Source organism: Xiphophorus maculatus, chromosome 9 (assembly GCF_002775205.1).
Source record: "Xiphophorus maculatus strain JP 163 A chromosome 9, X_maculatus-5.0-male, whole genome shotgun sequence".
Lineage (NCBI taxonomy): Eukaryota > Metazoa > Chordata > Actinopteri > Cyprinodontiformes > Poeciliidae > Xiphophorus > Xiphophorus maculatus.
Window position 1 is genome coordinate 17,639,003 of NC_036451.1, and position 17,174 is coordinate 17,656,176.

At 36.2% G+C, this 17,174-nt stretch overlaps 1 protein-coding gene across 2 annotated transcripts in view; it reads left to right on the top strand.

Moving 5' to 3' along the window:
* The first annotated feature begins 2,684 nt into the window (after window positions 1–2,684).
* Window positions 2,685–17,174, top strand: part of slc44a5 (solute carrier family 44 member 5) — a 29,816-nt gene continuing 15,326 nt past the window's right edge. For both annotated transcript variants that reach the window (XM_023340096.1, XM_005795640.2), the window contains exons 1-2: window positions 2,685–2,920; window positions 15,698–15,746. In XM_023340096.1, the coding sequence (XP_023195864.1) occupies window positions 2,878–2,920; window positions 15,698–15,746 (92 nt within the window). In that variant the 5' untranslated portion in view covers window positions 2,685–2,877. The remainder of the gene's footprint in view (window positions 2,921–15,697; window positions 15,747–17,174) is intronic.

Below are 17,174 nucleotides of genomic sequence, written 5' to 3' on the forward strand. Positions count from 1 at the left end.
AATTATCATTGTGAAGTGCAATGGTTAATGCACTTAAGCCACTTTGTAAAAAAAAAAAAAAAATGACAGGCAAACTTAGAGACTTATCTAAAATTCCAAAGACATGTCCTTGGGTCTGATTAGATTGAAGTCTTTGGCCATAATGACCACTGTCACAATTCAATGAAAATCAGGACAGCTTGTCAACCTGAGGTCACAAAGCAAAGTTCAAAGAATGGAGCTGGAAGCATCATGTTGCTGGGGTGTTTAGCACCAGCACGGACTGGGGCATTTCACTAAATAGTTGGCATCATGAGTGAAGTACAAAGTTTTAAAATGTGAAGTGACATGTCAAGCTATAAGTCGATAAGTTAAAACAGTGTCTGCAAAATGGTCAATAATCCACCTATAAAATTGTCAGTTATGGACCTCAAAAAGCCCTGGCCTCTGTTGTGGGCAGAGCTGAGCAGGTGTGTACAAGCAAGACAGTCTTCAAACATCTCTCAGTTACACCAGTCCTGTCAGGAGGACTGGGCCAAAATCCCAGAAACCATTGTATGAAGTTTATCTACGTACATTCAAAGTAAACAAACCATGTAGTTTAAAAGGTTATTCAACCTAATGCAAAGAAAATGAATGAAAAGCTCTATATTTAATGAAAGTTAGAGGAAATTTGTATATATTCAGGTATGTAGCACAAAAGAAATATGAACATGTTTTTTTATATAGAATATGCAAATATCTGATCTAAACTGGAGATTACCAGAGTCCATGTGCTTTTGAATTTTGTTTATTTTCAGTTCTGTGACATTTTGGGTTGATTTAGCATACTTGATTTTTGTTTCTTGTCTTATTTTGGTCAGTTATTGTCTTTTTTTATACCTGTGTTTCTGGAGCCAATAAAACATATCTATTTTTGCAAATTGCTTTATAGACAGACATGGCTGGCAATTGCACTAGTTATGGATGCAATTTCCTATGACTTGCTGTGTGTTAATTGTTTCTCAGATTTGCTGAGCATATCCAATTGACAAAGAAAGAAAAGACTTCCAATGAACCTGTTTTCATTTATACATTCATTTAATTCCTTTTGGCAAAACAGAGCAGAGAAAATTGAATTTGAAGCTCCTATAACCTGATTTTAACAGAAAAGAAGCTTGCGTTCAGAATATTTTTGTTGGCAAACATGCCACAGGTCCAGAAATTGAATCTTAAAGCTTGAGCTCAGTAATACATCTGTAAATGAAAAGTTTTGTTGCAAATCTGGCAGATAATACTGTATATTCCCAAATTCTCTATAATTGTTGTTTACTGATCTGTTTTTGCAGACTGGAGCACAAAAAAATATTTTACCCATAGAATGAAATGGTTCATGTGGCAGTGGTATTCTTCTTTTTATAGTATCAAAAAGAAGGTAAGAGGGATAAACCAGCTAAAAATAAGTTCAAAAATAGAATAAATTACTTGGAAAATCATTCGGGTTCTCAATGCCAGCATTTCAAATTTTACTTAATGTTGCCTGTACTGTTCAGGGCATTTATCTTTTCATATTTCACTGCCTTTCATACACACCAGATTTCTGCATTCTTAACTTAAGGTAGTAGAAATTCATTCAGATCTGGAAAAGTCACATCTTCATCAAGAAGAGTTTTCTCACATTTACTGCACTTAGCAAAAACATGACTATGACTCTGTCTGTTTGCCATTGGCAGTGATTGTGCTACATCACCATCTGCTTTGACTCTGGAAATCACGGCCACTCTAAATGACCATCCTTTGGCAACTTGCACTTTCATCACAGAGCTCTGTTCCCCCCACTGAGGGGGCATGGGGTGAGGCTCCTTGTTTTGAAATTAAACTTGTAAGAGTATGAGATCAAACTGCCTGTAGCCCACATTCTTTTACATCCCAACTCACAAGAGGTGCGGCTATGTAGATGCTCTGACCTATTCACTCTCAAACACATTAACATCTGCATTTTTGCCTATCTTTTCTGTATCTGACACATCAACATTGGGGACAAAATACTAACATGCTGCCTTACATATTGGACAGGTGCCATAGTGAAAAGAGCACGATCATCTGGTCACATTGTCATGCCTGATTGGTATTGATATTCTCTTATGTATGAAAGCAATTCAAACAAACAAACCTGAGGCATTCTGTAAATGATATAACTTACGACTAATGTGAGTGTTTGTGATTTAGACGTCAGTCAGACTGTCACACATTATTTTTGTAGATTAGTTGTTTTTGTTCACTTCATTAATACAAAATCTTTCACTATTACCTGCATGGAAAGGGCAACATTTTTAAACAAACAGGCAATAAAGAGGTAGGTATGAAACCTATTTTGGGGTTTGATAGAATTTGAGGGGGAGGCAAAGACAAAGAGACAAAGAAAACTATGCAATATCGCAGGAATCCCGACTGAGGTCAGTGTTTCTCTCTTTAATTCACTCAGTTTCGGATAGTTGTCAGTACCTTAAATATTGTAATATAACATTTCTTTAGTCATTCTGAGAAAGACTCACAACATGCACTCAAAAGTCGGTTGTTAGTCGTATTTAATAAGCGAGCTCCTCGTCCATTTGGAGTATTACCGAGTCTCGTTCATAACAAAGAAGTACGGAAAGTGGAGCGGCCCCTTTAACGCCGCTTTGGAATAATTAATGACGTCGCTCTGTAAACACGACTGACGCTCAGCTGCGTGGATGAAGCATCCTCAGAGCATCCAACAGCCTAAGACCGTGCAGGCTGCCTTTGTTTATTTCACGACGGGACTGCTGTCCCTGTTTCTGCTGCTGCGACTGGATAAAATAACTGACCCTCACCTCGACTCTCATATGCAGTCTCCAACACCAACACGGCGGTGGTGTGCTTGTTCTACTAACTGCCATGGCTAGAAACACGGACACCCCATCTCCTTATCCTTATCATGGTGAGTTGGTTCGTCTTTGTTGTAAACGCTGTGGGTTTTTTTTTTTTTTTTGTACTGTAGAACGCTGTAACAGCGGGACGTAACGAGGTCTTTTTTTATTTATTTATTTTTTATTTTTTACGCCTGAACTGCAATTGAATGTTACCTGTGCTTTTACGTGTTGTTAGCTTGTGTTATCAAATGCTAATTAAGAGATCGTAACGGTTGACAGCTACTACGCAACGGCAGAATAACGTTTAAAACGCGGATAGTTTCATTGAAGGAGACAAGTGGCGTCTCCTCTCTGTTGTCTGTTTAAATTAAGCATGAAAACAACCGCGTCGTTTTTCGCCCCGGTTTTGCACATTTATCCCTTGGTTTTGGTGTGAATTGTCTAGCAAAAATATTACTTTGTGAAATCACTGCTTACATTACTTTGGGGGAAATCAGTTGGTTGTGAACGTCTGCAATCGTGAGACTCATTGATTAATCGATTGCAAATAAGCCGAAACAACATTGACTTTCAAATGCACTAGTTAACTCTGGTGCAGCGACCACACCGCTTTGCTTTCCTGCATTAAACCAGGGCTATTATTTACCTGATTGTCACAGTAGCTTGCCAAGGTTAAATATTTTCATCCAATTCAATTGTGTTGGTTATGTAAAGTTGGTTCACAACAAATATAATCTCAAAGCACAACAGATTCGATTAATATTAATTTATAGAGAAATATATTGCAGTCTTATAAATACATTGAAATTCAATTATCTACTGTCCGATTTGATTATAGAGCTAATATATAAACAGTCCAGTTCCGTGGAAAATGTAACTTTCGGTATTTGTCAGTAACAGTTTCATCCAGGTAGTGAGTTTGCAGCAATTTCACATTCCCAGCACTGGTGACAGTGGAAAGGAATAACTGTTTTAGTAGGAACAAAATTTCAGTATGACTGGGGGTAGATTAGAGCTACAATAAATAATATATATTAATAAAATAAACAGGGATGTGCTTGTCCTGGGGTACTTTCTGTGGGAAAAATGTTTTCTCTGTTAAGGGATAAATTGCCTTTAACATTGAAGTACTGAGCCTTAGTACAATCTATGCGATGATGACAAAGAGTGCACATAATTCAAGCCCACAATGGCAGCCTCAGTTCTGGGCCACCAGCGAGTTTTTATTTAATTAATCTATTGATAAATATTCTAATTTCATAATTTTTTCAAAGCTTTTTTGTATGCTTTTTTCCATAAAAGCATACAATTTTTAGTTTGTTTTACACCTCAGTAACATAAAATATTAACCGATTGTACTTTACTGGATCATTTATATGAATGAAGTGTGACCACTACGATTATGTATTCAGGGATACAATGAAAGGCTTTTGAAGGTGTTTTGTGTTCACCACAAAACAGAATATGTTTAAAAATGATCTTTGTCCCATCCTGAAGTGTTTTGTCAAAGCGTTTTGTGCTTGAGCTATTTGTAGTCACATCTATGATGTGTCCTCATGCTTCAGGCCCTAAATTGCCTTAAATTCAAGATTTTAATTGTTTCATGATCCTTGTGGGGTCTTGTGCTTCCTATGAAAACATATTGCATAAAGAAACATGTTGTTTTAGGCTGAGTATAAATACTTCCACTTGATAATTGCAAATATTTATTTGCAGATTGTGCAATATTTGCAATCTGCAATATTGCAAATATTAAAAAAAAAAAAGAAAAAAACTCCTTTATGCTTCGACAGGCACATCACATGAACAAAGACCAACTTTTCAGCTGTACCCACATTTGCTAGTTGCAAAAGTTGTGATGAAAAGGATACCATGTTTTTCAGTGGTCAGACTTCCATCCAGCTTATTCCCATTAGAAAGTTCAATAGAACAATCCATTCTTGGACTACTGATTTTTAGATGGTTCAATACGTTACATCATCAATCATATATGGAATTGCGTAATGGAAGTTTTGAAGGGCTGACTCAAAAGATCCCTTTTAAGTCAGAGGTGTGCACATTTTAAAATCACTTATCTAGTTGAAAATATTGAACTATTGACAGACAGATTGTTATTATTTTTTTTTACATTTGATTTAAAATAAAATGTGGACCTTTTAGGTCTAAATTTAATCTCCAAATGATGATACTAGGCTTTTATCTTTTCATCTCGTAGATCTTGCAATGCTAAAAATATATTGTTTTTCTAAGGATGAGGAGTGTTGAGGTGGTGTTTCTCTGTTTCTCAGCACCTCGATACCATTGTACCCATTTACCTCCTGCATAATGTTTTTATATAATCTCAGTCTTGTTTTCACATCAGACCAGTAATATTAGCAGCCACGTGTCCTATTCGGATTATTTTCATTTCTTTCTTGTCTTAGCACTGCTATTTGTATTGATGGACAAAAGGGGTGCTTTTTTTTTTTAACACATTCAAAAACAGAGGATTTATAATCTCTGTAAGTCTGCATTTGCGACTCTTGGCTCACAATGATAGATTTAGATATATTTAGGCCATATGCAGATTTTCTCTCCATTAACCCACCTTCATAATTACCCAAGAAATAAAATCTTTTATCATTAGGCAGTAGTATCTTTCTAATGAAACCAAGCTAGAATAATGATTTTTTTCCAATAGCTGGTTTTCATTAAGTCCCCCTAGTTATGCTTAGACGTGTCTCACATGCAGCAATAGACAATATAATATCAGCACAGTGATTTAGAGCAGTAATTTCTAAATTATTATTGTCTTTCACATTGTTTTGGTTCATAATGTAATGCTTCTTAGATTTTTGCTGGAATTTTATAAAGTTTTATTGTCTATGATGACTGTTTGGGTGTGAAAAGTTTGCTAAACATGTCTTATCATGCTAGACATGTTTAAAGCACAGAGTATAGTGTTCAGAATCAACCACAGAAGCTCATGCAGAATGAAAAACCTGTGATTTAGAACCTGAATTTATTTGGTTACTTCACTTAAGGAACGGAAACTAAGTTCATAGATATCCAATCCTTTGACACCACTGATCCTGCTGAAGGTACACATCTTTATCAGTAACTGTTTTTTTTTTAATCTATAATGCAACATATATTTGTACATTATTCATAGCAGTGGAAATCAACATGCTTCCCTGCTTAATTTTCAAAGAAATCAGAATGAGTATGGGATCTTGCAAGAACAAGTATATGATCTGGAAAGGTTTAGGCTATCACAAAAACTGCAAATTTAGCAGAGGCATTGTCAAATCGGCCTCTGACGGATCCCCAGATGGAGATAGCTTCTGTGTCTTCCTGGCACCCACCCCCCAAATCCTGACACAGTTCTCCCTTTAGAGCTCATGACTCCAGCAATCTGCCAGTCAAGACTGCAGCCTGTCAGCTGCAGTTGATCCTCTCTGTTCTCTGCAGACATGCAGCTCACCATGGGGAATGTCAGACTCTGTCTCTCCTCTTTCACAAGTTCAGCCTCATTCTCTATAATCTACAATGGATTTGACATTGGAGAACATTATGTAAACTGTAGGTAAAGTAAGTCATTACTCCATGGGTCCTTTAATGTATGTCTATAATATACATTCTTTTTATTTTATAGTGTACATGCTTTACTCTGTCATACAGGCCAAAGTGCTGCTTACTAGAAATTTTGGGAGAGACTTTAGCTAGACATTATTATATTTACAGAGCAGTGAAATATATATTTCCCCTAATTTATTCATTTTCTTTCAGGTTTTTGCTATTTTGTCACTATTCAATGTTTAGACCATCAAACACATTTTACCATCAAAGGTCATCGGAGTAAATATAAAATACAGTTTATAGAAGCTCTCCAACCCAACCTACTCCTATGTGAAAAAGTTATTACCCCATAAACCTAATAAATGACTGTACCACCTATGGCTGCGACCACTGCCATTAAGCATTACAGTAACTGGCAGTAAATCTTTTACATTGTTGTGGGTGGATTTTAGCCTACTATTCTTTGTGAAATTGTTTTAATTCTGTCACACTGAATAGTTTTGGGGCATGAAGGGCATATTATGCCATTGGATCTCAATTTGATTTAAATCTGTTTTATTTTCTTTTTTTCTTTTAATTCTATTCAGAGATGGTCTTGCTTGAGATCATTCCCCTGCTGCATAGCTCAAGTGAACTTGTGTTCCAAGTACTTTTTACATGACTATTTTTTGCTCGACAGGTGAATGCATGGCTCCATCAATAAGTGGTCTTGGCCCTGATGCACCACAAGAGTCCCCAAACATAAGAATGGTTGGCTTTGTAACACTTTTCACAATGATAGATGTTAATGACTTGGTTTCTCATCACGTCTTTAGATCAAATAATATCCTGCTTTGTTGAGCCTACTTCCTATTGTCTATTTATGAATAAATAATAAATGGATAATAAATAATATGACATACTTTCAGTTTATTTTTATTAGACCTTTACTTATGCAAGTTAAAATAGTGTTATAATTACTTTTGTTGCTTTTATGATAATGATGTCTACACATACCTGAACAAATACACAAATACATTGTTTAAACGTTATACCATGTTGCAATGTAATGTAGACACAGGCTAATATCAATGGATTGAATGGCACAAAGTCAGAGTTCTTTTATGTTAAGTCTGATATATAAATTTTTATAACAACTGAAGGTGACATATCTACTTGACTATACTATAAAATGGCACTATGTGCCTTGATGGTATATAATACTGCTTATAGATTGTCATCTTTAGTTTTAAAACAGTTTTGTTTTAGGACCGGACACTTTGTCTGTAGCCTTTTATCACCCAGCAGCATGTCAGGGAGGAGCATGGCAGTGTTATTCAAAACTTCATAAAACCAGAGTAAACTCTGGCACTTTACTGGAATCTCCTTAAAATAATTTAAATTGTAGAAATTGCAAGAGCAAAGGTTTTTGCTGTTTCAAAAACCATTAAATAATACTTGGATACTTGTAACTGGCTTAGAAGGGGATATGGAACAGAAGTTGTCTAGGTCAACTGCTTTAAGATATAAGAAAGTACTAGGGATAAGATTTTACTGGTGAAATAAAGGTTAAAGGTTGAAAATAATGCGGTATGGTAATTTGATTTTAATGAATTTATTTCCCCTGCTTTGTTGAGATGAAAATTAGAACGTTCACTACAAAGAGTTGCCTTTGTAATTGTGGTAAATGTGGGTTATTGCTGCGGAATGATTAGAAAAACCAAAAATAATAATTAGGAGAGTGTCTTAGGGAAGAAAACCAAAAATATAAACAGTGTATCACAACTAAAGAAAGTAGCTGCTGGCCTGTTATTCATTTTCAACCGCCATCCACTCCACATCCAGATTTAAATGTACCCCTGAGGGCAGGGTATTATATAATGTTTCTAACTTTGTAGCAAGGGATCTGTGTGCATATATTGTGCTCGTGGAAATCCTCAGCCAGTCAGAAAAGTAGGAAAGTAGCTCATAATCATTCTGTAGCAGTTTTGTAAATGACAATGGAGATATGAGATCCATTCACCATAGAAGTGTTGAGTTGGGCACCCTGTTAATTAACAAATTTCCCGCATGGGTAGCTTCCCTAAACACAGCATTTTTATAGTCTTGACAGGGCCCTGAGAGCAATGGTTTGGTATCACTGCATTCTTAGTCTGTTACTATGAGTTGCAGTTTTAAAACTTGGTGGCTTGATATCCTAGTTTACAGGCAAAAATAAGTATTGTTGTTCCCACCCTTTAATGCTACCGTCTCCTGCAAAAATCTTTTTCAGACAAACATTGCAGTGACAGTGATGAGGTAGTTTAGATGGTAATATGACAGTAATATCATGTAGTTGTGGATTGGCTGCGTCACCTTCTGGCACACACCAAACCCACGACAGGTAAACGGCATTCTCTCCTAAATATCATCATCATGCCTGCATTTCAATGTAACACATAAGGATATGAGCAGTTTGGTATTTTCCCCTTTATTTCTGGCATATTTCAAGGTATTTATCACTGTTGGTTTTAGTCTTAATAAATCCTGATTTGAGCCTGATATGAGCCTGTCATTGATCTACTACAGAAGTAGTGGGCCTCACTTTACAAAAACTCAGCGCTATCACTTGCATGCCTGGAAGCTCCCACTGAAGTAACCAAGGTCACAAAGCCCCAGCCACAAAACTACTCTTTCTCAGCTCGGAGCAGAAGGCCTTGCTGTCAGCATTTGACACTGACGGTAATTCCACACTAGGGAGCTGAATCCCAGCCAAGATTCAACAGTCTTCTTATGTGAAGGAATGTCAGTTAACTCTGTATCAGAAAACACGCACAGTAAAAAGTCATCATGCACCAACAGGAGTTAACTGAGGGAGTTACTAAGTCATGTGTGCCAAGAACACGTTCATCCACTTTACTGGATCCCAAAGGACTTAGCTAGGTAAAACTACACTGAGATTTGGATGTTGTTGTCTTGTCCTAAAACACATACAAGCACTTTATTGATTGTTCTGTCCTCCAGAGGGGGAAAATGCATCAAAAGACAGAAGGACAGAAAGATGTCTAGACATTAACGAGCGATAGACAGAGGAGAAAGAAAAGAAGGTCTTGTTGCTGGATTGTTTGGTCTTGATTTTTCCTGTTTGTTTTCAATCTTATGTTGCAGCCATCTGGAGAATTTTCTTATACTTTAATCAAATATGAATGAACATGACATTTATAGAATTCAGACTTGTGTCCAATTGGGAAGAGAGGGGCTTTTGTGGTTTGTACTGTTGTTGTAGGATTTTTTGATAATCTAGATGTAGATTATTTATTTATGTATTTATTCATCTATTTATTTTGTTGTAAGAGTTACTATTTTTATTTGTCTGTGGCCGTGGAGGTACCTAATTGAATCTGAAGCCTGACACTCCAATATTAATCACATTTAATAGTATGTAATTGTGTACATTTAGAAAAGGGAAACTTTACTGTTACTTTAATGTTTTTCTGACACCATTATAATATATTACTGGCACTTCCCTCAAGGTGTCTATTCCCATTCCCATAACTAAATAGATATGGTAGCTTGGGGCATAAATAAGGAACAAAATAACAAGCAGCCAAAGACACTTAGCCAAGATTTCAATGTATGGTATTTTGTGTCTCTCACAGGTCAACCAATCATGCTGAGCTAATGGATAAAAATGGGTTTGTCTGCTTTTTTACAAGATATATTTTTATTAGAAAAAAAAATGAACCAATGAAGTTAAATTTTTGCATTAATTTTTGTTTCATTGAAGAATTGCCTGTCCCATTTGCCAGTGAGATGAGAGATTCTTTCCAACTAACTTAATTTGGACTGTCTTCCAAACAGACCTTGATAGTTAAGGATAAGACATCTGGTCCTATAAAGTTATTTTTTTTCCCATTTCATAGTTTATTTATACTTAATTTACAATGTTTTCGCTATTACCTCCAAATACATCAAGTTCAAAAATACAAAAACAACAGCAAAGAATTCTGTTCAGGAAGTAGTGTATGTAAAAATATCATTTTTTTTCCTTTCAGCTAGACAGCTAATATTACATATTAGGGAATTTTCCCATTATACGTTTTATAATTATATCTAAAAGTTTGAACAACTGTTGTATGAAAGTATAGTGAAAATAAAGTAATTTCCTTTTATTCTCATAGTACACAGTTTATTGTTTTCAAAGTTTCAGAAATTGGTATTTTATTTATATATTTTAGAGCAACACTATAGAGTGCCTTGCCTGATCAATCAGTATATTTTTAAATGATTTTAGATAGGAGAGACTATTCAGAGTCAAAGAAGGCACCAAATAACCGAACTGTCAATACGTATTTTATATCACTGTGGAGGAGTTGTAGCTCACTTTTCTTTACAAAATTGTTTTAATTTAGCCATACTGGAATGTTTTTGAGCATGAACATTTAAGGACACACATCTCAATCAGATCCAAATAAAGACTTTGACTTTACGCCTTCAAAACCTTCATTTTGTCTTTTAAGAATTTCAAAAAGGGACTGGTCAGCAGTAGATGCCATTTATGCCTCTCTTTGTTTCACTGGGCTTCTTTTTAACCTTTTCCAAGCTGAAAGAGGTCACAAATCCTGTTTGTTCTTCAATTTCTTTAGATCATGCCATTGTATGATGGGTTTTGATATCCACTAGCCTACTTTACACTGACATGTTTTATTCTAGTAATTTCTTATCCTGCAGGTCTGGTAGTCATCAAGTCTGTGTGTAGCTACTGGAACGCATCAAAAAATGTGGCTAATATTAGTTGCGTCATGATTTAGAAATTGGCGTAATTATATTTTCACATAAGCCCAGGTTGGTCTGGATAGCTGTTTTTCCATAATAAATAAAAAAGTGTGAACAAAGGCAAAGACAGAAAGGAGGTGGATGGGGGATACTTTCTCTCATCCCTGTAGTTCTGAAATATGTTCAGCTCAACGATACTTCACATTCTCTTTATTGTGGAAATGTATCTAAACATAGTGAGTAGAAACAACAAAAAACAGTCCCTTTCAAATGACCCTTTTGACCCAGGCCTTGCAGGGCACCTGTGCTATTTGAGCTGTTTGCCTGACTACAGTATGAAAGAGGCCTGTGTTGGACAGTGGACCTCTAGGGGACACTGATGCCCGTGTCTGTTGGTGTTGTGTGTGTGTATATATATACATATATATAATGGATATGCGAACATAAAAACAAGCTGGGAAAGGCTAGGAAGTGTGATTGTGGAAGCAGAACAAAGAAAGTGCAGAGCTTGTCAATGGATGGGGCGCATTATGGTCATCTGTCTGAATGCCACAAACAAAATAAAAATTTTAAACATGGTCTGTCTTTCTATCTTCTTTGAGAGAAGATGACTTGAAGTAGTAACCTTTGGATGTTTTAAAGATAATGAGGATGTTACACAATATAATTACTTTTCCTTTCTACAAAGTATTTTTCAATGAAGACAATACTAGGGAATTCTTAGCTAAAAAATAGTCTTGTGCTGATTATTCACTGTACACAGCTTTATTATATGAAATCTTTTGTAGGTCACCATGAATTCTTATGCTCACAATCAAAAAGGGGCACAGTGCCATTGTCCAACTTGATGTCAATAGCGGAAATTAACTGTTAGTGCTGTTAACAGCAATACTAGCTGTCACAACATTGCGTGCCTGCCAGGCTTTTTCCGAACAGTTTTGACTATGGACTCTTATTCTGCCTGACTGAACACACTTCCAGTCCACCCTGCAAAGGCAGACTGCAGTGCAGTCTAAACAGCCGTCATCTAATGCAGTGTCTGCTGGTGGCCCAGCATCGTTGATGATTTTCACCACTCGCGCTTACTCCCTCCTTCGTGTTCATTTTTGGGTCAGAGAAAAGTACATCAGGCTTGTCTTAAGTAGCTAGGGTCATGAACAGGAATCGTACCTAGAGCTAAATTTTGCTTTTAGTTGAATAAGCACACAATCTGTCCTCTGATTGTGACTTTAGTAGAGTAATGAGGAGTGAAGTGATCCAGAATAGTTTGACTGTGAGTGAAATTTTAAAACTTTCTGCTGCTCAAGATCCCACTTGTAAATGTTTTTGCAGAGCCATTTGAGTTAAGCAGTCTCTTATTCTGTGCTTTGCCCAGTTTGTTCTTTTGATGATTTCTCTGTATTGCAACCTATTGACTTATACCTTATATTGACTCATATCTCATACCGGATATTCTATATTGGCAGCTTAAGTATCTCAAAGCTGTTGAGTAGTCAGGACACCACTGACACGACTGCATCCCCTGACATTTACTGTTCTGCACCACAATCTGTCCTTTCTCCACTGGCTCCCCTTGATCTCAGTATGATTCAGCTTCCACTCACCATATGGGCAGATTTTTGTCACAACAGTTCCTGAAGTTTCAAGACTGTAATGGATGTTCAGATGGCTAAGGTGACTGAATTTACCTTAAATATATCTGTATACAGCAAGCAAATGGCACATATTGCTCACCCTAGCAATTTTTTTTTTTTTTTAAATCACCTCTGATTTCGGGTAATCCAGTACAATCTTATTAGGACATGGTTTACAGTCCAGCGATAACTTCCTCTTATTAATAAGCAAAAGTGCTGAATTTACATAATCAGATTTCAAGATGACCTATTTTACCTTGTCTGTGTGAGTAGTAAGGGAGAAAACTTGCTTTGCTTTTCTGGAGGGGTATATTTTGACACATATTGTGATTGTTGATGAGTACTGTAAAACAAAGGAATATTCTTAAATAAGTCAGTAGTTTATCTTGTTAAAGGAGCATAAATATTTGGGCCAAAACATCTTTCAGTTTGAAGCAGCTTTCCCCCTGTTTCCTATCTTGCCATGTATGTTGTCATGTCTAAAATAACATTTTTTAGAGAAAGTAAGTCCTTTTTAGTGAAACTTTTACATCCAGTTGGGCTATGAAGTCTGTCTGTCCCTTTAATGAAACCCTCGTTTTGCATAGAGCATTCATATTGAAATGAGGGGTGATCTCAGTGTTTTACTCCTTCAGGGGAAGATAAATTACTTTTGCCATGATGTCACCATCTCATTCTTTTTGCCATACTTGTGTGACAAAAGCTCAGTGTTCCCCACACAGTCTGAGCACCTTCAAGTGATGAAGTTGCTGAATTAATTAGAAAGGAGGTCATATTGTATTTGACATGGTGAGATAAGCGAGTATTCAGCAATGCGGACAAAGCTTTTGCATAACATAACATTAACTAATGTCATTATTGGGTCATTACTGACACATTTAGAGTCACACTTGTGCAAGTTTAGTCATAGTGGTGCATATGTTCTATATTATCTGTCATGTCAAAAACATCCTTTGCATCCTGGCTTAGCTGTTGCTAAAATTGTGTATAGGAAGGTGATGCTGGAGCACTGATTCCCCAAGGAATCCCCAGCATATATTTCTTTGCTATTGAAACACAAAACAGGTGCACAATAGTTTGATGGGATATTTGATATATAATGTGACTACAGTAAATACACAATACCACCCTTTAACAGGGCACATTTAAAATTTTTCTGACAAATTGAAACTCACTACATCGCATGTAGTGCTTTAATAAAGTGTTCTCAATAACTTGCGTCTGTTAAGAAGTGCTTCACTAAAGTGAGTCGAAGCAAAAAGAGAACAATGCTGCAAGTATATTTTGGCCATGTGTTTTTCTTTTGTTGCTGACTGTGCAGCTGAAGGGCACAACTTAAATTTAAAATACCTGCTGAGCAGAGTTTTCGCACACCTGCAACACCCTGTTTTACTGTTGACCCATGTATTTAAAATTTCTGCCATTCATAGTTACTGCTTCACAGTTAAAGGTTATGGAAAGTGTTTGAAAGGTCATAGCTAATGTTCACTGGTAGTTTTGTAGGTGTAACTAACAATCAGTCTTTGCTGGTCTTAGGAAATTATTGATAAATGTTATCGATACACTCACAAGTCCTAATAAAAACATTACGTTATCAGCAAAAAGTACATTTATTTTAGCAGTTCATTAAAAAAAAAACTATATATTTACAGATTCTAAGAAACAGAATTATGTCTTTCTTTGCTGTATGAAAATAATCAAAATTAGCAGAAATAAATTATTTAAGTATCTCTCTGTGTGTAATAAATGTTTCAACTTTTGAGTTGAATTGCTAAAATAAACCTTCCAGTAATATCCATTCAACTGAGATTGCTTCTATGTACAAGGGAATTTTATTGTAGGTTCCTTTATTCATTTAGAATATAGGTGTTTTAGAAGTCTGAACCAACAACCGAGTTTGGGAGGTTAGAGTGTACACATTTCTCTGATTTTTTTTTTTTTTTTCAATCAAATTTGATTTGTACATACACTGGTTTGGGAATTGGGCAGATGGGAGCGACCCAGTCATGATGCCCCTAAGTCTCCCTCAGCTGCTCAGAAATATTACACTCCATGTGCAATGATTAATGAGGCATCAGAAACATGTCATATTTACTGTCAACTGCAGTTGAGACTGTTTGGGGACTAAAGAAGCAGTGATTCAATGCAAGTACATGTTGCATTTCAAAGTTCACACATTCAAGAACTTAAGAGTCCTTTGGAAGTTGACTGGTGCTTATATACAGTAATGAGATGCTTTTGCAGCATTGCATCAGATCGATTTTTGAAGAAAAAGTTAACCCCCAGTGGGCCAAGAGAAACGTCTTTGTCATCCAATGCTGTTGTTTGCGGATGTCGTTTTTGCGTTAGATTTGTGCGTGTCAGTAACATGCAAATGACGTTCTAGTGTTGCGGTAACATTTTCAGCATGTTAAAATCGATGTAATTAGTTAATAAAGATGAATGTGTTAGAACAGCACAGTGGCAGAGTTAGTAGCGCTGTTGCTTTCCAGCAAGAAGGTCTTGGATTCATGTCCTGGCCTCGGGTCTTTTTGAATGCAGTTTGCATGTTCTCCCTACGCATGAGTAGCTTCTCTGCAGGTACTCCAGCTTCCTCCCAAAGTCTAAAAACATGATTGTCAGGTTAATTGAGCTCTCTAAATTTTGCTTAGATGTGTGTGTGCATGGTTGTTTGTCCTGTCTGTCTCTGTGTTACCCTTAAATGAGCTCGATGCAAGTGTACACCGCTTCTCGCCCAGTAACTGCTGGAGGCACCAGCCCCCCCTCACAACACTCCAATGATAAAGGTGTTTGAATAATGGACAGATGGATGGAAGGCTGTAAAGATGTAAATTTATGGCTTGAAGTTCAGTCCTCTGTTATTTATCATATTGATTAATTATGATTGTATTTATTATCCATGTTGCTGTTGTCTTACAGGTGAACCAATCAAGTTTGACCCAAACTTCAGAGGGCCTGTTCAGAACAGGTAGATACTAATCTTTACCTAAACTGACATTCAGCACGTGCACAATCTATAAAATATTAATACTCACTGAATAGCATTTATATCAGAAACATGTATTTCCGTTGCACTTCATTGCAAAATAAAAATGTTTTTTGTTTTTGTTTTTTTGTAATTTAGACGACCTGACCCACCTGCATATGAACCCTACTTGTGTATTGATTGTCCCTGTTGTGTAATCATTTTGGCGCATACTTCTGTCACAATGTGTACGGGATACATAGATTATTCTTCATGCAACAATAATGATAATGATGACTACTCTGGTCATACAACCACAGGGAATTATGGGCGTAAAGTCAGACTGACAACTGGAGTTTTACTAATGACACTCATTACACAGTTAGTAGTAAAAATCAATCAAAACAGACACAGTGTTATATTTGGGATAAAACTAGAACCAGTATTTCTGTGTGAAGTGTGAAGGTAGTTTTGTTATAGTGGCACCAATATCTGCTGAGGGCAGCAATGCAGGACAGCATTAGGCCGGTCATGCTAACATGGGTTTTCTGTTGACAACCAGGATGTTAGGTTGGCCTTTGACCTTCTAAACACCTAAAACCTGTCGATTTCTGCATGTTGCGTTTACATCAAGCATTGAGAAAGTATTTTAAATGTGTATATGAATAGTGTCATATACTATTCATATGCACATTTACAGCAATTTATTTGCTGGGCGATAAATTTCCCCAGAAATTATTATATTATATATATTGTTGTTTGAGACCCTTTTCAACTAATGTAGTGAGAATGGCATAATAATGCAAGTATACCCTCTCAATATCAATAAACTAATTTCAAAATAACATTTGAAATTTCCAAAATAAGTAAACCATAAACAAATGAATTATGAAGTCTATGTAAACAAACTTGCCCTTCAAAATATATTAATCACAGTGACAAAAGGCTGGTATCTCACTTTTATAATTTACTTTTTTATTATTTTTGTTACAGCTGTTACCATGTGGTGACAGTATGTTATTTGATAGAGTCGTCCCAACCAAAAACAACCAATCAGAGCAGTGCCACACAGACCGTGATCCACAGCGCTGAAGCCTGCCTCCTGGCTCTGATTGGTTGTTTCTAGATATCACTGGGTGAAGGCAGAGGAGATTGTTTTTTTCCAGATGATCTCTCTCATCATACCATACTGTCACAACATATAGTGACAGTTTCAACAAATATGTAAAAAAAAACAACATTTTTTTATAATTGTTATAAACTGCAACTTTAAACATCAAAAAATAAACATAGGCCCACTTAGAGGAGCATAAAGAACATTCAGTTATTTATAGTAGAGGTAAATAAAACAAAGTCTAGAAATTAATTTTATATTTAATACTGGTTTGATTTCTTTTAGTACACTTTGCAATAGTCTTTGAGGTTTTCATT